General features: G+C 40.4%; 1 protein-coding gene across 1 annotated transcript; it reads left to right on the top strand.

The window, feature by feature from the left end:
• Nucleotides 1-526: 526 nt before the first annotated feature.
• SLC40A1 (solute carrier family 40 member 1) lies at nucleotides 527-24415 on the top strand. The gene is made up of 8 exons (XM_006113332.4): nucleotides 527-842; nucleotides 2313-2380; nucleotides 10963-11122; nucleotides 12075-12190; nucleotides 12636-12762; nucleotides 15856-16101; nucleotides 20210-20866; nucleotides 22241-24415. Exons 1-8 carry the CDS (start codon nucleotides 800-802, stop codon nucleotides 22558-22560), a joined length of 1737 nt encoding a protein of 578 aa, XP_006113394.2. The 5' UTR covers nucleotides 527-799; the 3' UTR covers nucleotides 22561-24415.
• Nucleotides 24416-25505: the final 1090 nt, after the last annotated feature.

Here is a 25505-nt window from a genome sequence, read left to right as displayed (position 1 = left end):
GAAAATAACCTGTGAGTTGTAGTAGGGGTGCTAATGATGCTGAGTGGGCTAGTTGGAAGTGTCCCACACTTAGCTTTTAATGTAAATGAGGTGTTAAATGTATGGAAGGCTGGTTTTATATTGGAATGACCAGTTAATGTCTTTGTTCAAGCCTAGGGAAACAGTGTCAAATTGTGTGTGTGGGGGGGGAGACACCTGGGAGCCCATAGCGATGCAGCCCTTGCTCCCTACGCCTGGCCAACCTCTCTATTCCCTACTCTCCCCTTCAGTGTACAATCCCCAACCTGCTCTACGCCCGCCGCATCCCCCCCACGCCCGGCCGGCGCTCAGCTCCGCGTCCCCGCGGCGGCCACTCTGCCGAAGACAGGGTTCGGACGGCCAAGCAGCGCCCTGCCTTGCGGGCTCACCGGCCCGGCTCTGCAGCTCGCCCCGCGGGGCGGAGATATGCAAATCAGCCTGGCGCTGATAGGCGGCGCCCGGTCCTTGTCGCCCGCCTTCGGCCCAGCCTGGCCATAAAGGGTCGCGAGGCTCGAGCGCTGCAGTAGCGGCCGGAGGAGCTGGGCGCCCGCTTGGGCCCCCTTTTCGGTGGAGCGAAGCCCCGCCAGCCCCGCGCGCATACGGCCATCGCTTTCCAACTTCAGCTACAGTGATAGCTAAGTTGGGAAAGACAAACACTAAGAGACGCCGCTTCTGCTCCCTGTGCCTCTCCTGCCTACACCCGCCTGTTGCGCGTCTCCGTCACCGGGGGTCCAGGACTGGCAGCGCAGAAGGGCGAGAGGGAACCAGGCTACTAGCTGATATGACTCGGGCCGCAGATCAGGGAAGCCGCGAAGGATGCTGCGGTGAGTCTCCTGCGGGCACCAGGCTGTTGATCTGAAGGTGGCTGCTAGAGAAGGGATGCAGCCCGTCTGGGGGGGTACTCTGCTGCCTGGGAAGGCGGGCAAGAACATGCACGGGGGCACGTTCAGGCTCTTCATTATGTGCAGCTCATGTGTATGACATTACATGCGTGGGTTACAGGGGAAGGGAGCACATGCACATAGGGCTGTGCCAGAGGTAACACGGATGTTAAGGCCAGAATGGCCCCTAATGATAATATAGTGATAGAGATGCAGCGGTGTTGGTCTGGTCTTGCTGAAACAAAAGACAGGACTATGCAGCACTTTAAAAACTAACAAGATGGTTTATTAGGTGATGAGCTTTCGTGGGCCAGACCCACTTCCTCAGATCAATTTGTGGAAGAAAATCAGCACGACCATATATACCATAGTGCCAATTTTACTTTGGTATATATGGTCGTGCCGATTTTCTTCCACAAATTGATCTGAGGAAGTGGGTCTGGCCCACGAAAGCTCATCACCTAATAAACCATCTTGTTAGTTTTTAAAGTGTTGCATAGGCCTGTCTTTTGTGTCAATGATAATATAGTGAGATCTCCTACCCTGCTTTTCTGTAACCCTGGGCCATAGAATTACATTGTGTAATTCTTGAATAGAGTCTAGTTAATTGTGGTTGAACTAGAGCCTGTGTGTGTGTGCTTGTGCTGTGTGGAAAGAGGGGCACACAGAAATGGTGTAGTGTAGTGTTGCTCAATCTTTCTTATACCAGGGACTGGCTTGTCCATAGACCTGCTGTGGAGAAACACTGGTATTGCTTGTTGGATGGGTTACAGTCTGGTGTCATGGTCTAAACTTGCTGCAAAACTTTATGTTCCTATTTAGATAGTAAGCCATGTTGAGATCTGTTAGGTATTTCTTCATCTAGTATGTTTTTTTTTCTTGCACAACTGGTATGCTGTAGCTATTCCAGTTGTGTGGAATTAAAACACATATAGCGAACATCTTATTTTATTTTTGCAGTGCAGATTGCTAGCTTTAAAATTAATACAATTTATTAGCAACTAGAGATATGAAATATTAACCAGTGAGGGTGGAACAGCTTCTCACCTGCCAGGGGCTTGGGGTTGCTCTAGCTCCACCAGGGACTCACTGTGGATAGGGGCTGTTCTTGTCCAGAGCAGCCTCTCTCTGTGGTGGGCCTGGGAGCCCCACATTGCAAGGGTTGCTCTGGTGTGGGCTGGAAGCTGGTGGCAGCCCCAACACGGGGCTGGGGGCTGCTCCAGCTGGGCTAGAGTAGTCTCTAGCCTGGATCCCACCTTAGTTGATTAACAGTTAAATGTTAGGTTTACCTGATGTTTAACCAGTTAACTGATTAACTGGAATTTTACCTCTAGTAGCAGCCTTACCTCTTCAAGTAAATAGGCAAAATGCATTCAAATTCTCTTTAGCATTTATCTCTTATCTTTATTTTAGGATCCTGTGTCAATTATTTTACATCCGCAAAGTTTCTTCTTTACCTTGGTCATGCGCTGTCCACTTGGGTAAGTCAAAAATGTAGCTACATAATGCAGTGGATCCTCATTAATTTGCTTTTGACTAGTCTGCACTGCACACTAATGTGTATACAAAAGGTGGTCTTTGGCAAAAGCTTAATTGCAAAGGGCTGTGGTGAGATCTCTCTGTCTTCCTAATCTTTGCAAGATATGGTATGGTATATTTGCTAATATTCCAATAAATAAAAGTTCAGAGCTTACAAATGTCTAAGGCCTGATTTACTACCCTCCTGCACGCTGAATAATACCTTACTTCTTGAGGTCTATCATTGAAACCAGTAAGGCTTCTTACAGAGTAAGACGCTATTCAAAGTGGGTGGAGGATAACAATAAAACAGAGTCCTGCCAATCAAACTGTATTCTGTGCTGCCTTGTCCTTGATTTTTATAATTCAAAGAGCATATATAACTGCTCACCAAGGAAAATTAATGAATGTTGGACAATGCACAAACCTCTTTTTCTGAAACTGTAATAGCCTTACCTCTCGCAAAGTGCTTGTTCACTGAAACACTTTCACCTGCATCTAAACCAACCTTTCTTAGTGCTTCAAGGCAAATGAAGTAGATCTAGAAATTGATTTGGGTGAAATGTATCTCCTAGTTCACTGAAGTCATATGTAATAGCAAAATCTAGCTGAGAAATGCTATGTTATATTCTTAATCTAGTATCTTGCTAGTGAATGACAAGTATTAGATTAAGAAGAGGAATAAAAGCACTTTTGAAAAGTAACTTGTTCCTCTTGAATACTTGTCTTTCTATGTCTGTTCTAATTTGTAAACTCAGGGATAGGGACTGGTTTGTTATGTACTTTGTACAGCGCTGAGTACACTGTTGTAGGACTACAAGATGAATGCTCACTTCCATTAATATAAAGGTCACAGTTGTGTTCCTTTTGAAAAGGCTTGGAGAAAAACTACTGGTTTAAACAGGTGCAGAGTTTCTAGCAATGAATTATTTTAGTTCACAGATTTTTTTGTAGGTGCTACTGCTGTTACAAAAAGTAGTATCTTCAGTCAACAAAACAGACAGCTTAACTAGCAGCACAATGCACCTGACTGCATTTCTACTAACATGGTGTGGTGCCTTACTATGTGAATGGGGGCTACTTGCAGATTATGGTAAGATATAATTCAACATGAGTAAGGGTGACTGAATCAGAACATAAGATACTAGCTTGGACTAGTGCAAACTATTGAGTGGAAAAATACTTTTATTTGATGAAAAACTTCAGCTTTTAGAAATAGTATATGGTGTTTAATGTTATTTTAAGGGCAATTGAGGATATGAAGCAGTTGCCCCAATCAGGAAAATACTCCTATTTAAACAAGAAAAGTTTAGTCTATCTAGACAAGTGCAGAACTTGGCCTTAGAAGTTCTTTAACACACTCTTTGGAGCCTAAAATCAGACTTTCGGTAATGGCAAAAAGGAGGAGGAGAGAAGGGGAAAGTTATTTTCCGATTTTTTTTTTCCTCCTGTGCCCCTCAAGATGGAAACAAACCTCTGATATGGCTTTTGTATAGTTTTCATTCTGAAAAATCACAGTGATCTGTATTCATATTACAAAATCTTTCATAGATAAATGTCTTTAATGTAGTTGGGAAAGCTTAAACAACTCCCATACTGTTAAGCACACATTCTTAAATACAGAAGGAAACTAATTGATTAAACATACTTGCCTATTATATCCACAATAATTCAGAGAACTGACGGAAGCCCTGAATACAACTACTAGGCCGCCGCTCAGCAAAGCGCTTAAGCACATACTTAAGTATTGCAGATGTCAAGGACAAGCTAAGGTACATCTACACAGCAGTGTTGTTTCGGAATAACTTACGTTATTCTGAAATAACATAGTCCCCATCTACACTACAAGCAGTTATTTCAACATTATGTTGAAATAATGTTGAGCTAGAGGACTTCTTACTCCTACTGCTGTAACCCTCATTATACGAGGAGTAAGGGAAGTGGAAGGAAAAGTGTTCTTCCTCGGAATTCCTGCTGTGTAGATGTGCCCTACATGCTATATTGAGCTGGTGCATTAGGCCCAGTTCCATGAGGTATTTTGAAATCCGTGGCAGTTAGGAGACTAAATACCTCTGTGGATCTGGGCCTTAACCATATTCTTTCAACTCTATACTGTTATAACACAGTACTAGAGATCAACAAACTGCCATTCAAGGAGGACTTGTTTCTTCGTACAGGAATAGGTTTTAATATAAATAATTAGAAAGATACCAAAAATAGCAGGATTAACCTGTGATGTGGTTCTGCCTCTTCAGTAAGGCTAAATGTGTTACAGTATTAAAATTTGGAGTCCTAGCTATAGTTTAAAAATGCTTGTTCCTGGCGTGTTTTCTGTTTGTACTGCTTAACTATCAGTTCACTGTTGATCTGTGTCATTAACTGATACTTGACCTTTTAAAAAGTTGATTTAAAAACACAAACTCAAACCAAAACTCAGTATGCTTCCCTGTTGAAAACTGCTAGCTTTGGAGAAGCGGCAGCAATGTGGAATAGCATGACCCAAGGACTGTGGGTAAACACAATAGATAAATTGCTCAGCTTTAATGCACTCCAGAACAACTGATTCTGTAGCAGTAGCTTTGAGCAGTATCATAGCCTAAACAAGACAATATTGCTTTTTAAAATGTTCACATTTTAAAAATTAAAGAGTAATGTATAGCATGCTCATGCAATGTAGTGCAAGCATAGGAAACCAAGAGAAGCTATACTTAATATGTGGGTTCATAGTATCCAGTAGCAAGATCTTGTCTTGCAGATACTGAAGGAGAAATCCGGTGTGCATTTAAGTCCATTGAAGTTTGCCACTGACTTCACTGGAGCCAGGATTTTACCTTGAGTGTAATGGGTGTCACAGTGCATAATTTTCAAATATTTAAAAAGTGGTGTGTGAGGGATATTTTTATAACTCCTCTTTAAAATTTAATCCGTTTCAACAACTAAAACTTTGATGCAGGAATAAAAGTATATCAGGCCTTAACCATTATGAAAATAGTATTTTCTCTGGCATTAACTTTTTACCTGAATGAATAATAAAATAGGCTAGCCAGATTTTAGGGTTCAGTGACCACCTAGGTATGTTGTAAGTGAAAGTTGCATAACTTTAATTATACTGAATTCTTTTGATTGCAAGATTCAGGAAAACACTTAATTCTTTCATAAATGGAATTTATGTATAGTTCTCCCTGCCCTCCCCCCCCATTCATACGGAATGTAACTATAGCCTGTTAGAGGGAATTTGTTTTTATCCTTGCATGTGGAAAAGTCAAGTCAGTTCTTTGGGTGAAGGGGAAGACTTCTATTTGCAGGATCCCAAGCCTATGGGATTTGATGGTGTGGTGATCTGACGCAGAGACACAGTGCTGCTTATTTTTGTCCCACCTGCCTCTCCATTACAGTGGAGATGGCCAGACCATATTAGAGTGATGATGTGATCCTGTGCGCCATATCCTGATGCCTAGAGCGAGTAGACACAGGACAACTGCTACTGCTGCAAGGTGAATGTGGTATAGGGATGTGGAAGGTTGACCGGTTAACCAGTAAGCATCATTGGACATCTGGAGCAGCTTACAGCAGGGCAGGGCACGCCACAGGCAGGACTAGACTGAAAGGGCCACTCTAGCCCAGCTGAGGCAGGTGGAGTGGTTGCTCTAGCCCAATGGGATTGGAGCATCCCCACCCTGTATCCCCTTTAATTGTTAACCAGTTAAACATCACGTTTAACCTGTTAACCCATTAAACAGTATTTTATATCCCTTTGGTCTCCAGAAACTCCCTTACAGGGGCCTCAATTTCAGACTGAGCCCCGAAAAATCTGTGGCCCTGCTTCTGATCACTATTACAGGTACTTGTATGAATGACAGAGCTTTTTACAATTACAAGTGTTTGAAGCAACTCCATCTCCAGAAGCTTCAGGAAGTAGCCAAGTTAGTCTGTACAGGTAAACTGAAAAAACAACCAATAGTCTGGTAGCACTTTATAGACCATCTCCAGAAGAGCCACAGTTAAATCTTCTAACGAATCCCAAAGGCCATATTAATCACTGGGATATGCTGCTGCTACTCCCCTGGATTTCCATTGTCAGTCCCAAACAGTGTGTTTCTTAAGGCCTTTTCCTTTTTTATCATCTTGTTCACTTGTTACAGGTTACTTAGTATCTGTTCTAAGACTTTTTTTTAAAACAAACTTGGCACACTCTGCTTTTCAAAGTCCTTTGTACTGCACAAAAAATGATTACTAAAAATGACAGTCAAAAGAAAAGAGCCTTTCAAAACAGGCTGACTGAAGACTCTATCTCTCTATCTAACTATCTGTATTAAAATGCCTGCCCACCCAGCTCCAACTATATTTTAAATGCATATTACAGCCCTATCCAGAACACCCCATAAACTATAAGAACTAGGACCACCAAATTTGTATGCAGCTTCCTCTTACCCTAACTTAAACCAAAGTCAGGCAGGGTTTGATTGTGCCCAGAAAATGTAAAGTTCTGGGAATGGGACTGTTTTCCATAACCTGGAAAGGGAGGAGATAGGGGAGGGAAGCAATACTGAGAGGGGCAGCTGAGGCACCAAGAGTGACCAGCAAGTGTGGGGCTCAGCAGTCTTCCCTGCCAGCACACTGGTAAGGAGCCCCCTTTCCCAAACCTAGAGCATGCCCCCCCCATGGGAGCCTGCATGCTGGGAGGGGGCCACTGGAGGGGAGACAGCCTTGGGAGTTTGATACCACCCCAGACAGCCTGCCAGGGCTTAGCCCCTCCATGGACAGCCTGCAGGACCATGAGGGTAGGAGCTGCTGGAGGAAGGGGCAGCCCCCAGAACTTCACCCCCTTAACCCTGATGGCCTTCAGGGTTCGCTTGTGGCCTGCAGGCTAGGGGCAGCCCACGGAGCCTGGCCGGCCTTCCAGAGTGCTGCCCTCTGCAACAGGCTGAAGGAAGGAAGGGGCTGCTGAAGGCCAGGAGTAGCCTCTGAAGCGCTTCCCTCTCCCCCAACCAGTTGAAGGGCAGGGAGGCAGCAGGAGGCCAGTGCCAACCTGTAGAAAGCTGCCCCTCCCAACAGATTGCAGGGCGGTGTGAGGGGCACTGTCCCAAACAAGGCCCCCAGAGCAGCTGTAAGCTCAGGGGCAGCTGCTGCAGGCTGAGGGTTGCTGCTCCTCACATCAGTCTGCAGCCTGGGGGCGGAGGACAGCTGGAGACCAGGGCTGACCCACAGAGCCTCAGCTTCTATCTGACAAGTGCACAGACCCAAATCTCTAACCCTCCTGGGAAGAGCTGCCCTTCAGGGAGCACAGCTCCAGCCCCTTGGGAGGGGCTACTGACCAGGGAGCACTGTCTCAGCCCCCTGAGAGGAGCCATGGCTGGAGCCGCGCCACCCTTACAGTCACAGGTGGCCCCGGTAAACCCTCTCCCAGTTCCCTGTCCTGAGCCCTCTGCAATGGGTCCTGCACCTCCCACCTGTCTTGACTTCTGCACTCCCTACCCCTTGCCTTGAGCACCCCCCACATACCTCCCAACCCTCTTCCCTAAGTCACCCACCCCTGCCTCTCCTTACCCCTGAACTCTCACTCCAGCCTTCATTTTCCTTCATTTTCAAAAAATACAATGGAAAAAGCACATACATTTTTTATTTATTTAAAAACACAATCTTCATTTTTAAAAGACCTGATCAACGCCGGGTACATCTGCTAGTATATGCATATTGCTTAGCATTGTTAATAAAGCACAATCATGGAAACTTGTTTTGAATAAAATTAAGAATGGCTACCTTTGCACTAGATCTTTGAACCCCTTTAGCACTTGCTTTTATAGTATCTCAATTAGCAACTATCAAAAGTCTTGCTCCACCTTGGTGGTGTTACAGTATGTGAAGGATAAATTGTTCAAATAACACTCTTTACTGGAAAAGTAAGGATGCTTAATTTGAAACCTATTCAGTTTGAAAAACTAAACAAAATGATTTTGTGTTCAAAACCTGCCCTCTGTATCCCTACTAATTTGTGGTTTTACAATAATATTTTTCTATCTATTTGTTCTTTTCTTTGACCAAATAGATGCTCCATACAAATGCAAGAGGAATCTGACCCTATGTACTGAGGAAACAATACAATAGAAAAAGTAAAACTGACTGCCTAGGAAATCCATTTATTCCCTGCTCTCTTTCAATTAACAGTTGTCTTAGAACAGTGGTCTCCAACCTTTTTACACCCAAGATCACTTTTTAAATTTCAGAACAAGCTAAGATCTACCGCCCCATACTTCCCTCAAGACCCCATCCCTTCCTTGAAGCCCCGCCCTCTTTATTCTCCTCCTCTCCATCACTTGCTATCCCCAGCCCTTATACACTCTACACTGCCACTTTTTCTCCCCAATTCTTCTGTAGGAAGAGGTTTTTCCAACATTTGGCCTGTCTAGACTGGACTAATTGTCAGGAAAAACCCCTTCTTTTGGAAGCCCCCTTATTCCTCATGGAACGAGGAATACAGAGGTTACCGAAAGAGCATGTTTGCTCTTCCACTAAAAAAACAGAACAATAAATGCATCCCTGTATGCAGAAGAGTTTTTCTGGGATATCTCTGGAATCCTGGGAAAAACTCCTGCAGTCTAGCTGTACCCTCACTGGGTTGAGACAGGATATGTGGGCTCTGGAGGAGGAATGAGGGATTTGGGTATGGGAAGGGGTGAGAGGAGCAAGCTCTGGGTGGAAATTTGGATGCAGGAGGAGGTGGAGAAGGGGACTCTGGCTCAGGGAGGGGGCTCCAGACTGGCGAGTGTTGGGGTCAGATTGAGGGTTGGGGTGATGAGCAAGCCACAGGCTTGTGGATGTGAGGGTGCAGGAATTTGGGTTGGGGTATGTAAGGGGCTCAGGGAAGGGGGGGTCCAATGTATGATAGGCTCAGATCTAGGGTCTGGGGGGGTGCAGGAGTGTTATAATGCTGCAGCCAGAGGGGGGCTTGGCCCCAATTGGGGGTTTGTTGGCCAGGCTTCATTTTTAAATAAAAGACTATGTCAAACACAAAGTTTCTGCATTGTCTTTATTTATAAGAAGGGCAGGGAACCTTTTTTAGTCGGGGTCACTGACCCACAGAAAAGTCAGTTGGGGCCACACAAGGAAGATGCAAAAAAACCCAGCCTCCAAAACCCCACCAAGCCTCACTAATATGGCCCCAACTGTGCTGGTGGGGGGAGGGGACATGGTACTGGGGAAGGGTGCTAGTGAGTGCTGGGGCAAGGGACAGGATGGCAGTGGGGGCAGGGAACAGGGTTCTGGGGTGAGGGCAGGGTGCCAGTTGGGGGGGAAGGGACAGGGTGCCGAGGGGGCAGGGTTCTGCAGCAGCGGTCAGGGTGCCAGTGGAAGCAGAGTCCCGTATACCCGCCTCCTCCCAGGACTTCTTCTCACCCTTTCCTCCTTCTCCTCCCCGCCCCCCTCCCGGCGGAGCCAGGAAACCCCAGCTCGCACCTCCTCTGAGGCCAGCTCCCCCCTCCTGCAGAGAAGGCTGCACCTAGGCTGAACACCATGGTGAGCTGACTGGGCAGCCGCTCCTCTTTGCTCCAGCCCAGCTGCCCTGAGCTCAGCCTGGGGAAGCTGTGCCGTGCTCCTGCTGATCGGGAAGCCCTTCCTCTTTGCTCCAGCCCAGCTGGAATGAGGCACAGCCTCTCCAGGCTGAACTCAGGGCAGCTGGGCTGGAGCAAAGAGGAGCAGCTGCCCGGCCAGGTGGCCATGGCACTCAGCTAGGGTGCACCACGCTCCACGTGGGCTGGAGCAGAGGGAAAGCCACCTGATCAGCTGGAGCATGGTGCAACCCCTTGATCCCACCATGCTGCCACAGCTATTCACTTGTGTTGCTGCTCCGTGAGTAGCTGCTCTGCAAATCAAGAGTGCCAATTTAAAATTAGCACGGAGGCGCGCAGTTCAGAGGGAGCTGAAGAGCAACTCATAGAGCCCCTGTGATCAACCAGTAGATTGCGATCTATTGGTTGGTGACCACAGTCTTAGAAGGTTTTTGTAGGTGAAATGTATTCAGATAGTACTACTGATTTAAGCTGGCAGTATCATTTTAAGCTTGCACAACTAGAATAGATGAAAGTTGCTTTGTCAATGTGAAACTAAAGTTTTAAAGGTGGAACAAAGTTACATTTTCTAAAAGAGCACTGATGATGATGATCATAAAAAAATGTATTTGTAGCTGTTGGAGGGATCTGTGATGAAGGATCTTTATAAAAATTAGTCTGTTTCTCAGGCTCGTTGGTTGTAACTGAGTACAGAATTTTGGCTCCTAATTCTGTCATAGAGAGTCTTTGGTACTATGGCATATTGGGGGGGATAACCAACATTAAATGGGGCCAAAAATAGTCTTGATGTAGACCCAAGCTCCATGCCCACAGTGTGGCAGATAGGGCTTCCATTAGAAGGAGGAAGGATCGAAGGGGAGTAACAAAGTTGGTAAATTCCATGTTAATCTAGGTAGTAATTTTTGAGCTATTACAACATAGAAATCAGTTACCACCTTGAAAAATGCAAATACTAATATCAGCTTTTTTTCTTATTAAAGGGAGATCGGATGTGGCACTTCGCAGTGTCTGTCTTTCTGGTTGAACTTTATGGAAACAGCTTACTCTTGACTGCAGTCTATGGTTTGGTTGTGGCAGGATCAGTTCTTCTTTTGGGAGCCATTATCGGAGACTGGGTGGACAAGAACTCAAGGCTTAAAGGTTAGCAATCTACCTGTTACGGTTAGCAATCTACCTCAAATCAGAATTGGAAGAGGAGGCTGTCTAAAGGATCTGACTGCAAATGGCTTGCTAGAAAAATCCTCTGGTTAAATATGAAAACCAGGCTCAAATGTATTAACAGTCAATAAATATGAAACTATTCAGAAGAATAATGGACTAAATAATTCTTTAGTCACCTCTTATGTGGTCATATTAATTGAAAACATGTTCTGTATAATAAAGATTCATTTTAAAGAATTTACACAATAGAACTCAGTTTAATAATTTATTAAAAATAAATTTCAGCATCCAAACTAAGTATTTCTTTATTGGCTGCTTTTTAAAAACAGTATTGCCATTTAGTCACAAATACTCCTGAAGTAAATGCTCAATGAAGGAAAACCCCTGCTTTCCTTCTAGGGTGCGTCTACACAGCACCCTAAACGCGAAATAAGGTACGCAATTTGCACTATGCAAATTGCATATCTTATTTCAAATCTATTTTGAAATTTGGCACATCTACACACCACCAAATTTCGAAATAATATGCTATTTTGAGACATCCCTTAACCATCGTGGAATGAGGATTCCTGGGACACCGAAATAGGGTGCCTGTTTCGAAAAATATTTTGAAATACCAGACAGCTTGTGTAGACATGGGGTAGCTATTTCGGGATACTGGACTGGGCAATGGAGACATATCCTGAGTGTATTACACTGTAAAGCCAGTGGTGCTATACCAGGAATGAATTTGATTCACAGTGGTTGATCCAAATTTAAATTAGATCTCTGCACACTTAAAACAGTTTTTAACTTGTAAATAAACTTAGTTTTTAAATGAAAAAAGGTTTTAAATAATTTAGATCAGATAAAAAAAACCCTAATCATTAAATAATTTCAAAGATGGGGAATATCCACAGATGCTATAACTTACTTTTTTTATCTGAAACAGTGGCTCAGACTTCCTTGATTATACAGAATTCATCTGTCATCCTGTGTGGTATTATCCTGATGATTGTCTTCTTGTTTAAGACCCAGCTTATGACCTTATACTATGGATGGCTTCTTGTAAGTGCTCACATTTAAGATTTCTTATGTCATTGGTAAAGGAAGGTAACTTGTAAACTTGTGAATTTGACTCCAGTGGAGCTATGACAACTTATATCTGATCTGAGAGTCTGCACCAGTAAGTCTGTTCCTGCTCTCATGAACATTAATGACATAGTCACCATTGGCTTCAATGATGCAGGATGAGGCCATTGATTCTTTCTTACTGTCTTTAGCTTTGTTGCCCAAGGGATCAGGAGAACACACCTCTTTGCTAATAAATAAATGATTGTTTTTAATGTTCAGAGTACCATTGTACTGTCTGAAAAGTAATACCCACGTGAAATGGTTAAAATACAGAACTATAATTTTGATTGTCCAAGAAACTCACGGTCGTGCCTTTTTTCGTCATTAATTTGGCCCATCATTTTACTCATGTTTAACACTTCTTCTTTACTTTCCCCAGACCATGTGCTATATACTGGTAATCACAATAGCAAATATTGCAAATTTGGCCAGCACTGCCACAACAATCACAATTCAGAGAGACTGGATTGTTGTGGTTGCAGGTGATGACAGAAGCAAATTGGCAGGTAATATATATTATTTCCACTGTGTAAAACCATCTTAATGGGTGGGCTTGACTTTTTTTAAACAGACAGCAGTTTTACTCTGAAGTCAGCACATTCTTCTGTGTTCCAGGAGCCGTGAGAGAACAACAGTTTAAAAGGGCAGCTTTTTCCCCTACCGTATTCCTCTCTATTTACAGAGATTAGAAATGGCTGTTGTAAAACTGATTACAGTGTAATTACCTAGCCATAAAACTGTCTAGTTCTTGTTTTAATCCAACTCTAACACTATCGGGGGAGATCAGGTTTATTTCTGCAAACAAAATGTATATTGTTCCCTGGAGCAAGGGAGGATTAGGTTGGACATTAGGAAAAACTTCCTAAATGTCAGGGTGGTTAAACACTAGAATAAATTGTTTAGGGAGGTTGTGGAATCTCCATTTCTGGAGATATTTAAGAGTAGGTTAGATAGATATCTATTAGGGATGGTCTAGACTGTGCTTGTTCCTGTCATGAGGTCAGGGTACTGGAGTCGATGACCTCTCAAGGTTCCTTCCAGTTTTAGTGTTCTATGATTCTATGATTTTGTGCTTGTTCCTGCCATGAGGTCAGGGGACTAGACTCGATGACCTCTCAAGGTCCCTTCCAGTTCTGGTGTTCTACGATTCTATGATTTTAATCAAATCACTTATGTTCAGCATTTAATACATAATCACATCCTGTTAATCTAAGCATTCAACTACTAAGATTTATCAGCATTTATAACCATTAAGGAAATCCCACATCAAAAGAACACCAGAGATTAAACCTCTTATTAGGTAAAGAGAATGTACAACTTGTAACCTTTTCTGATTTTTATTTCCCAAATTAAACTGTCACTGTTAGTCCCCTATTTTGATCTTGCAGTAGTTTCTTTGCAATTACCTTTTGTAGAGCAATGATATCCTACAGTTTCTTTGAACCTTCTTCAAACACACAACTAGTTGGAAGGAATTTCTCACCTTTGCAGAGTCTTAATGGTTCTCAATCGTTCTTGTTTGTACTTGACAAATCACGTCTTCTCTGCTTCTTCCCAGAAGAAGAGATGAATGTCACCCCCGGGGAGAACTATCCTGTAATAGGCAATTCATTTATATTACATCACACTTTTTTTTGTCTTTCATCAATACTGACTGGTTAATGCAGCATGATGACCACTTGTATTTGATGCTAGTTCCTGGGAAATCTGGCAGTATTTTCCTTCTTTCAACTCTGTTCCAAACAAATATCTAGGGGACTGGACTTGATGACCTCTCAAGGTTGCTTCCAGTTCTTGTATTCGATGGTTCTAACACAGCAAACCTGTTCCATTTCATAGAACTCTCCCAAGGAAAGCTGTGTCTAGTGTTTTTTTTTAAACTTAGTTTTAACAATATCTGAAACAAAATGAGGATTATATTGTAAGAATCATCTGTAAAATATTATCCTTTGCATAGAAAAATTACCTGGATTTGTGAATTATGCAGAATGACCAAAGGCCAAATGGTCCTATTACTGTTCATATGCTTTTCACAAAGAAGGCTCACAGCTTTGTAACTTAGCCAAACAAACGAACAAAAAAAACTGTGTTCTCTCCTCACTTACCTAGATGGTTCTCTCCATCCATCTTGATTCCCACAGGGCTTCTCTTCCAACTTATTTTGGAGGAGGGATATTACAGGAGAAATTGTACGCTCCCCAGCTCCTTGCTGAAACAATCTACTTCCACAGTAGATCATATAGGTCATCTTATTTCTGTCACTTCTGTCATGTGTGCTTTGATCAGGAGTAGATTGATTATTAATAATGACACTTAATTTGTGATCTTTAGAATTCAGAATTAATTCCTTGAAAGAAACAAGCAATTTCAGGCTGTCTGTAGACTCAGGAAAATACTCCTATATTGACTTATACTTGGTTCATCTTTTTACTGAAAGCTTAGGCCAAGATTTTCCAAAATAGGACTCTAAAATTAGACTCACACATATGTGGCCTGTTGTGAGGGTAGGTGAGGGGGGCAATGGAGGCAGCTTAGCACCTCATAATTTCTATTGGTTACCAAACTCTCATAGAAATGTGAGGCTGGAAGGGACCTCAAGAGATTATCAAATCTAGATACCTTCATTGAGGCGGAAACAAGTTAAACCTAGATCATCTCTGATTAGTTTGTCCAACTTGTCCTTAAAACATTCAGTGATGAAAATTCTATCCTCTCAAGATGGAAGCCTCTTCTTTAACTAAATGCTCTAGTTATATTGCAAATAATGATTAGTCACTGCTATATTCACAGCAATTTGGTGGAGAAAATAAAGCAAAAGTTTATGGGTTTGGGAGAAGGAAGAAGGAGGACTCTTATGAGAGTGAACCATGATCTGTCTATTAGTGTCAGAACCCAAGGAGACTGCTCCTTAATGTGCATGAGTAGTACAGAATGGGGAAAGAACTTTGCTCTCTGAAACTCCAGGATGATTGATGAGCAGTACGTGCCTCTATAAGGAAACGTAGTCATATCAAAGGTCTTTTGCTATCACAATGGGTGTTATATGGTCACTTGTTATTCGAGAGAGGTGAACTGAGGAAACCAAGAATTAAATATTTCAGTATGGGACAGATAATTTCAGAAACTTGTCATTAATTATAGAAATATTTTTTCATAGGACATACAACTCCCCTGTAGTTAGTTGATCATATGTGGAGTTGCTTCAGAATTGGGCCAGGAGTGCATTTAATGAAAGGGAAATTGCTTGATAATATTTATCTGAAGACATTTGATATATGCCCCCTTACTTTAATCCCAGTTTGCCCAGTCATGAACCTTTCACTCAGACAAAACTCTCGACAACAACGGAGTTTAGTTTGATCAGCTTGATACAATTACAATATACTTCAGTGTCTGATAAAAATTACTTATAGGAGCCCGTGTCCTAGTTTATCATACATATTGGCCAAATCCTAGTCCCAGTGAAGTTGAGAGTTTTGCTGTTTTTTTTTTTTTTTATAGGGACTGGGATTTGGTTTCATGTATATGCAATATAACTGATTGAAATGAATGCTTCTGTAAGTTTTCATTAATATTTTCCTTATCAAATTAAATGATAGATATGAATGCTACAATACGAAGAATTGACCAGCTGACCAACATCTTGGCTCCAATGGCAGTTGGCCAAATAATGACCTTTGGCTCACCAGTGATTGGCTGTGGATTCATTTCTGGTTGGAATCTGTTGTCTATGTGTATGGAATATTTCCTGCTCTGGGAAGTCTATCAGAAAACACCTGCTCTGGCTCATAAAGCAACTTCAAAAATTGAAGAATCAGAACTGAAACAACTAAATGTACAGAAAGGTATAACTGATAAATTAAAAACTGATGGTGTATATACTACATTAGTTATACTAAAACTGGAAACCATTCATTTTCCCCTTCATTTTCCTATAGATCATTTTGCTTAAAACATTGGCTGTGTCTACATTGGCACCCCTTTCCGGAAAAGGGATGCTAATGTAGACTTTGGAATAGGCAAATCCGTGGGGGATTTAAATATCCCCCGCGGTATTTGCATTAACATGGCTGCCGCTTTTTTCCGGCTTGGGGAAAAGCCGGAGAAAAGCGCCAGTCTAGACGTTATTCTCCAGAAAATAAAGCCTTTTCCGGAGGATTTCTTATTCCTTCTTATTCCAAGCCAGAAAAAAGCGGCAGCCATGTTAATGCAAATACCGCGGGGGATATTTAAATCCCCCGCGGATTTGCCTATTCCAACGTGCTACATTAGCATCCCTTTTCCGAAAGGGGTGCCAATGTAGATGTAGCCATTCTGTTTAGTATTTCTCTCTTCTTTCTGAGAGCAATGAACTTAGTTTTGAGTAACAATATTTGAGTTTGCAGTTGGCTGGAATACCCTATAAACAGTAGCCAGGGAATGGGAATTTTAGTACTGTCGTTGAAATGGCCTCTTAACCTCATAAATTTTGAAATAAGGCTGTCAAGCAATTTTTAAAAATCCACATTTTAATCATACTGTTAAACAATAATAGATTCAGAATACTTAAATTGGCAATGTGTTCTACATATTAAAATATTTATTTCAATTACAACATAGCATATGAAGTGTTCAGTGCTTACTGTTTTTTTTACAATGCAAATATTTATAAACAATATTTTTCAATTAATCCAATACAAGTATTGTAGTGCAATCTCTTTATTATGAAAGTAAAACTCACAAATTTATAATTATATACAAAAAAGCTGCATTCAGAAACAAAATGTCCATTCAGTCCTACTTATTCATCCAGTAGCTCAGTCAAACAAGTTTGTTTATATTTTCAGGAGATAATGCTGCCCGCTTGTTGTTCACAACATCATTTGAAAGTGAGAAGTGGCATTCACATGGCACTGTTGTAGCCATGCACAAGATATGAATCTTTAGTGCATATGACATGTAAATATGTCCCTTCATGCTTCAACCTCCATTCCAGAGGACATGTCCATGCTTGAAAATGATCCAAAGCAGAGCAGACCAACACAAATTCATTTTCATTATTTGAGTCAGATGCCATCAGCAGAAAGCTGATTTTTTTTTCCTACCCTTTGTTGGTGGCTTGTGTTCTATAGTTTCTGCATCAGCGTTGCTCTGAAGATTTCTGAAAACATGCTGCACACCTCGTCCCTCTCATATTTTGGAAAGTGCTTCAGAATCTTAAACCTTGGGTCGAATGCTGTAGCTATTTTTAGAAATCTGACATGAGTACTTTTTTGTGTTTGGTCAAATCTGCTGTGAAAATGACCTTAAAATGAGAACGTGCTGGGTCATCATCCTAGACTATGATAACATGAAATATGATACAGTACAGGTAGAACACAGCATGAGACTTACAGTTCTCCCCCCAAGGAGTTTAGTCACAAATTTAATTAACACATTTTTTTAAAAAGCATTATCAGAATGGAAACATGTCCTCTGGAATGATGGCTGAAGCATCAAGGAGCTTCTGAAGCTTTGGCATATCCAGCACAAATACCTTGCAATGCCAGCTACGAAAGTGACATGCAGACACCTAGTTCTCACTTTCAGGTGACATTGTAAATAAGAAGCATCTCCCGTAAATGTAATCAAACTTGTTTGTTTCATTGGTTGGCTAAACAAGAAGTAGGACTGAGTGGATTTGTAGGCTTTGACATTTTATATTGTTTTGTTTGAGTTATGGTTATGTAACCAATAACTACATTTCTAAGTTACACTTTCATGATAGATATAACCAGTGCTTTTTTTTCTGATGGTACTGCTCAACAACTTTTCCCCTGGAGTACCAGCACCTCTTTCTTTTATTTAAAAAAAGAAAAGAAAAAAGGAAAAAAGAACACTGGATATAACTCTAGTATGTGTATGGGGGGAACTGAAAATATTGTTTTTGCAGTGAAAATATCTGTAATAAAATAGAAAGTAAGCACTATGTACTTTGTGTTCTATGTTGTAATTGAAATTAATATATTTGAAAATGTAGAAAAACATCCAAATATTTAATAAATCTCAGTTGGTATGTACTATTTAACAATGATAATCACTTAATTTTTTTTTTAGTTAATAGTGTGAGCTAACTGCAATTAATCAACAGCCCCTAATTAGAACCCTTTTAGAAACTAACTAGTATTACTTACAGAATGTATCAAAAATGTGGCACATGATAGAATATAGAGTCTAAAGAAAATTATTCCTTTGAAAAATTAGACATCTAGCATAGAAATGCCACTCAAAGCATCTAGGAGAAACCGCTTCCAAACATCCCATCAAGGATATGGAATTTTTTGCTGTAGTTTGTGAAGTACCATTAAATGAGGACTCTTTTCTAAGATTTAGTGTTTGATTAGGGTTCTTAAGAAGGTACCAGAGTAGTTCCAGGGGGACATGTGGGTGGGACCATTGTAAGAAAAAACATCTTGATAAATTCTAGGACAACTTAAAATCTATTGGTAGAGTAAAAAGATGGTGAAGGAGAGACCATTTTAGCAGCCTACTGCTAGTGCCACACTACAGTTTAGGAGATCTTAGTAACACTTCCTGGGTGCTTTTCTCCCCAACCAGCAGATCATACGACTCCAAAGAGCACATTTAGCCTTTCTGTGAGAATGAGAACTGCAGTTAACCTTGGGGTTAATACTGCAGCAGTGGTGATATGCTCTAGAAAGAACCATGGTCACCTCTCTTATGCTAAGAGGTTGGTGACAACACAGGTTCATGGGGTAAAGTAAAGAGGTTAAAAGGTGAGTGCAGCTCCTTGAAGCTTTGAAAGGGGCTTCTCCAAACTCCTTAAGACGGAGGACACATTTAGCAACTGGCAACATTTAGAAAACCTGTCTCGTCCCTCACTATTTTGACTTGGTTTAAAACCAGACTTGTTATGGCTGTAAATATACCTCAGACATAGGCATATCTGTTTGCAGGGGTTTGTGTGAAGCTTCAGGGTAAAATCAACTCCAGAACACACACTAAAGTTCAGCCATCCCCAAAGTGTCAGATGGCTTCCTCTAGCTGAGACTTTTGAATCTTTGCCAACTCTTTCCTGGCTTTAGGTTTGCAACACAATAAGAACTTGACATTGGGTAGCTTTTGTTTTTTGTTTTTTAATGGAAGTGTGATCTAGGATTGGAAACCAAGGGTATGTCTAGACTACATGGCTCAGTCGACGGAGCCATGTAGATTAGGTTTCTAGACATAGGGAAATTGAAGCGGCGATTTAAATAATTGCCACTTCATTTATATCAAAATGGCTGCCGTGCTGTGCCGATAAGCTGTTTGGCGGCACAGCATGGTAGTCTAGACGCTCTGCGGTTGACAAGGACCGCCCCGTTATGCCTCGTGGAATGGCATATTTCCCTTTTTCGAGTACACTAATCTACATGGCTCTGTTGACGGAGTCATGTAGTTTAGACGTACCCTAAGAATGACTTCTGTATTAGAATCCCAGCTCTCACAAAGACTCCCTAAGTAGTCTTCAGCAGGTCTCTAAGTTCTCTATCTTGGTTTATTCATCAATAACATGGTGAATAATAATTGTTTGCCTATCTCATGGCTAATTAATGTTTTTCTTTAATGTTTGTAAAGTGCTTTGAACACAAAGCCCTATGTAAGTGCCCAGTGTCATCATTTAGGTAAATTATTTCTGCACAAGTAATTACTGAGGGTCCACAATTCACAAGAAACCTAGTGTGAGAAGAGAGTAAACTACCCTCTCCCGACCAATGTATTAAACTGAGCTGGTTTTTTAATCATGAAAATTAGTTTTATTTTTTGGTTCCCCTATTCAGTACTGGTTTTATAATTTATAATTAATCAAATATATTTAAGATGATAAATCTCCATAAAAAGAATGTACCTTTTATTAAATAGATACAGCATAATGAGCTAAACTCCTTAGTTCTTTTGCAGGAAAGCACTTAATAGTTATATTTCTATTTACAGATAGTGAATTGAAGCCCACTGAGGGCATCCAATTAATTGGTGAGAAAGATGTTGCAGTCTTTGAGCCCCAGGAGAAGGAAATCAGCTGCAGTACCAGAATTTCTGAACCTTTCATCACATTTCGTGATGGATGGGTTGCATACTACAACCAACCTGTGTTCCTTGCAGGCATGGCTCTTGCATTCCTCTATATGACTGTGCTAGGTTTTGATTGCATTACCACAGGTTATGCATATACTCAGGGTTTGAGCGGTTCTGTACTAAGCCTTCTGATGGGGGCCTCAGCCATAACTGGAATCACGGGAACAGTAGCCTTTACCTGGCTCCATCGCAAATGTGGCCTGGTTCGCACCGGCTTCATCTCTGGAATAGCCCAACTTGCCTGCTTGGTCTTATGTGTGATTTCTGTGTTCATGCCTGGGAGTCCTTTGGATTTGACTGTTTCCCCATTTGCTGACATCCGTACCAGGTTATTGGAAGGACAACCATTGCCTACTGTGCTTCCAGCTGATATGTCTGAAACCTCCTTTACAACTGGAATGCACAACTGGTTAAACAGCTCTAGCTCTGTTAATAGTGACCTAGAGATGAGTTCTAATTCTGTGCCTTTAATCTCTGTTAGCCTTCTATTTGCAGGAGTCATTGCTGCTAGAATTGGTAAGTATTTTCAGAAGTTTAATTAAAAATTGCTATAGTTTGATAGTTTTGATAGTTTGATTGCTATAGTTTAAAAGCTTTGAGGGAATTGCTAGATAGTATAGTATTAACATTGCAAGAGAATCAAAGAACAGAATGATTTAGTTATACATTGCATGAATGAAGCATAATTTTGTAGTACTCCTCTTAATCTTATGGCTTTTCTAATTGTTTTGGAAAGAAGTACTTGTTTTGCATGAGTCTAGAGGTACTTGCAAAGAAAACTTTAAATCTTGATGAATACGACACAGTAGCTGCCACAATGAATTTCTTCTTGAAATAAAACTTTTCAAGTGTAAACACTGCAGGAAACATGTATTTCCCCCCAAACACATTAACCTTCCCCCAGGACAGAATTGTTGTTAATTACAGCCATAAACTTTAGGCTATGTTTACACTGCCGCCTCTTGCGCAAAAAAATTGCAAATGAGGTGAAGTGTGGAATATCGCCGCACCTAATTTGTATAATTCATGAGGCTCTGTTTTTGCACAAGAGGCTTTTGTGCAAAAAGAAGCCGTCTACATGGCTCCTTTTTGTGTAAAAACCCCCTCTTGAGCAAGAGCTGTTCTTCCTGAAAAAAAGAGGAAGAATGACTCTTGCGTAAGAGGGGTTTTTTGCACAAAAAGGAGTCATGTAGATGGGCTCCTTTTTGTGCAAAAGCCTCTTGCGCAAAACCAGAGCCTCATTAATTATACAAATGAGGCACAGTGATATTTCATGCTTTGCCTCATTTGCATTTTTTTGCGCAAGAGGGGGCAGTGTAGACAGCCTTAGAGATGACCATTAGAATGAAAAATTCTTTAAACAATAAGTAGATGATGATTATAATCTACATACATTTAATCTTTAACTTTCTTCTGAAGTAAAATTAGTCTTACTGTATCTCTACATTTTTCTCTCTTGCACGTGGAGCATTTAAATGACTTAAGTTTATTAAAAATGCTTGTATTGCTCAGTTTTATCGTGAGTGAGTGTCAGACACTCTAGGATTATTTTCATTAATAAGAAAGGGATTCTCTCAGACTCTCTTTAATAAGAAAAGGATTCTTGCATAAAGCATTGTTTGACAGGAATACTTGATTCAGTGTTGCACCAGTACTCACTATCCATAAGAAATATTAGAAAAGGGCCAAATGCTGCCATTAGCTACACTTCTGGGAAATCTATTAAAATAAGATGAAAGCACAACTTTACACAGATGTTTAACTGTAAATCAATGCTCGTTATAATGAAGATTATGTTGCTAAAGAAATAACTTATAATGAAAATCTAACCCTTCCATATAGATAATGAAGGTTTTTCTTTTTTCTTTTTTTTTCCCCCCCTCCACATAGGCCTCTGGTCCTTTGATTTGACTGTCACACAATTGCTCCAAGAAAACGTGATAGAGTCCGAAAGAGGCATTATAAATGGTGTCCAGAATTCCATGAATTACCTTCTTGATCTGCTGCATTTCATCATGGTCATCTTGGCCCCAAACCCTGAAGCTTTCGGCTTACTGGTGCTTATTTCTGTGTCCTTTGTTGCAATGGGCCACATAATGTACTTCCGATTTGCCCAGAAGACCTTGGGGAATCAACTCTTTGCTTGCTGCGGTCCTAAATCCAAAGCAGTCTCTAATGATTCACCAACTTGTAATACATCCACTGTATAGGGGGCTGAAACGAATGCCCCCCTTCTTAATTATAATACATATATGCAATTAGATGCTTTAAAATAGCCATAAAGGGCAAAGTAAGGTGTTTCTCTACAGGCTAACAGTCATAGTGTGCTCACTTCAAGGAAGACATCCAAACTAGCTAAGAAGCTTGGCCAAACAACCATCCATATGTTTCAAGTTTGGGTTGAAATTAGTCTGACTCAAGTTTAGGGTCTAAATTGAACCACCAAAATACGTACAGTAGGAATGCAACGATATTTATCATAATAGTAATTTTGAATTTCTTCCCTTTTGAACCTTGAAGAAGACTATGGCTTCAATGACGTGAATGCATATTTTTAGCTGATGTACATGTGTAGTCTTCACCTGAATTCAGTGCAATTTGCCCATTGGGTAATATACTCCATGTTTAGTAGCATGAGTAAACTTGCCTTCATTTTTCCACTTTACATAAATATGGTAGTTTCTGCCTATATGCTGCTCCAGTTAAGAGAATTGGATTCTTTTTCTAAACTGGCTGAAATGTTATACAGGTTGTGTTGTGTGTACTGTGTGGGATTTTTAAAGTTATGATGTTTATCTAAAACATCTCTACCCTTTATCCATTTGTATTAATATTAGAGAAACACCTTTGCAGTTTTAGCTTATTTCTTCACAAACTAGAATAGAATGAATACAAAATATTGTATTACATGTATGTAGCACTTCATAAAATTAAGTACAGTATAACCTCAGTAAGCCAAAGCTATAAATATAATGTAGCATTGTAAAGCAAAGGTCTTCTGTTGAAGCATACCAGATATTCTAAAGAGGGTTTGACAGAGTGGGTAGTGTTAAGGGTCATGAGTTTTGGACATAGAAAGATAGGTCAAGAGTTAAGTCTCCTGGTGGCCGCCTTTTTGAAAATATCTGAATCTGAGCAGCTTCAATTTCATTTTAATCTATTTCCATGGCTTTAAGAAATCCTGATATCAGCCTGGTGTATTAGAAAAATATTATGAATCTAGGCTAAACTAAATGTAAAGAACGAAATAACAACTTAAATATTTTAACACTGTCTTAAATTCTATTGTAAAATATCGTACACATTTTTAATTAATAGAAACTTTTATTTTTAAATATCTGTAAAATTAAAACAAGACTGACAGTTTGACCCTTTTAAAAAGCAATTTTGGAAAGAGCAATGGAGAATGTTTCCTCCTTTAAAACAAAGGAGTCATTTTTCAATGTGCAGGCATGGACTGAGCTTTTATATTAACCATTTATGCACTTTTGTGGGAACTGCACTAATGTTGCTTTAGTATTCTGAGTTTCTATGATAAATCTTTGTGAAATATTTGCAGAAATATAATTTTTTTCCACTTTGACTGTTTTTGTACTATCTTTAAAAAAGCCTTGTGTTGGCTAACTTCAATCTTGATGTAAGCAACTACAAATCTATTGAAATTATTGGTGATTACCATGGTGACCATGTCTGAATCTGGGTCACTTTCCTTAAAACTGTGATAATTTTGTATTGTATTTCCATTTTAAATAGAATGTAAGAATACTTAGCTTTTGTTTCTGACCAATATTTTGTGAAAGGGAATCCTCCCTCATTCCTTTCAGATTCTATCAAAATCTAAACTTTTTAAATGAAGCAGTAGTCCTCAAAATTCAGTAAGTGTTTGTAACAATGACTCTTCTTTACCCCCCCACCCCCCACCCTACAAAGGACCAATGTTAATTATTGATGCTTTACTGAATGGCACTCAGGGACTCTTTCATTAAATTTATGCTTTCCAACAAAGAATCTGGTTTTACATGATGATAAAATGTCACACGTATAAAATAGCTTCTTTTTTTTTTTTCTTAAAAAAAAATCAGTGGCTCAAGCCTGGTACATATTTTGCCATCGACAGAACTTGGGAAATAAATTTACATCAGGACTTGTTTCTGTGGACAATCTATTTATAGAATAAAGGTACCTACAATGTTAGACATTGAACATGATGGAATATTCACTAGAGAGAATAACTTGGGGCAGTGGATTAAACAATAAAGCTTAGATCTCTGAATTGCTAAACGTCTCATTTATTTCTGATTATCTGTAATCACACTTGAGGCCACTTTCTAATATTCTAGAATGTGAATAAAGATTCCTTTCTCTACTAGTGGGCTTATTAAAGTCAATGGGACTACTTGTGGCATAAAGTGCTACTCCATACAAAGTGAAGTTCTTAATAACATGATATCATTAAGGGCTTTGATTTCATATTTTGTGCACACAAAAATCTCACTGATTTGAATGAGAGTTTGGGGTATGCAAGCAATGCACAACTGAGTGCCAAGAAGTCATCCTAAAAATAAAGATAAATGGAAGAAAGGAAGGCTATTTCATAAGTCTGGAATGTTTTGGACCTCACCCAAACATGTCAGGAAACAAATGTACTGTTTAAATACATAGGTTTGTGATTTCAAGCATCATGGATCCTAAGGTAGTATTACTTTATGGCAATTTTCCTGAGCAAGCATTTCAAAAGTCTAGCATTTTGTTGTTTTTCTTTAACATGCCCAAATTAGATGGGGAAGAATCTTTTAATGTGCGTAGTAAAATCAATCTTGAAAAGTAGCATATTTGTTGAATTTTATGCAGATTATAGTTGTTGATATATTTTCTTGAGTAAAGCTTATGAATAAATCCAGGTAAGCAGCTTTAGTTTTGTTTGGTTTTATTCTGTATATATTTGGTTGTATTTGACAGATCAAAGTCTGCCCCATTTTAGTTTGGCTTTTATAATAAGGCAGAATAAGTTAAGGAACAGACCAAAGTAAAGCTTGATAGATACAATCAGAAGATGCAAACAAATGGAATAAAAAAAGTAACAGAAGTTACCACAAGAAGTCATTGGCAAAATTCCCCTTGACTTTAGTGGAGCCAAACATTCATCTGTGGAGGG

This window comes from Pelodiscus sinensis, chromosome 7, assembly GCF_049634645.1.
Source record: "Pelodiscus sinensis isolate JC-2024 chromosome 7, ASM4963464v1, whole genome shotgun sequence".
NCBI classification, from domain to species: Eukaryota; Metazoa; Chordata; order Testudines; family Trionychidae; genus Pelodiscus; species Pelodiscus sinensis.
This window is presented reverse-complemented; position numbering and strand designations above follow the sequence as displayed.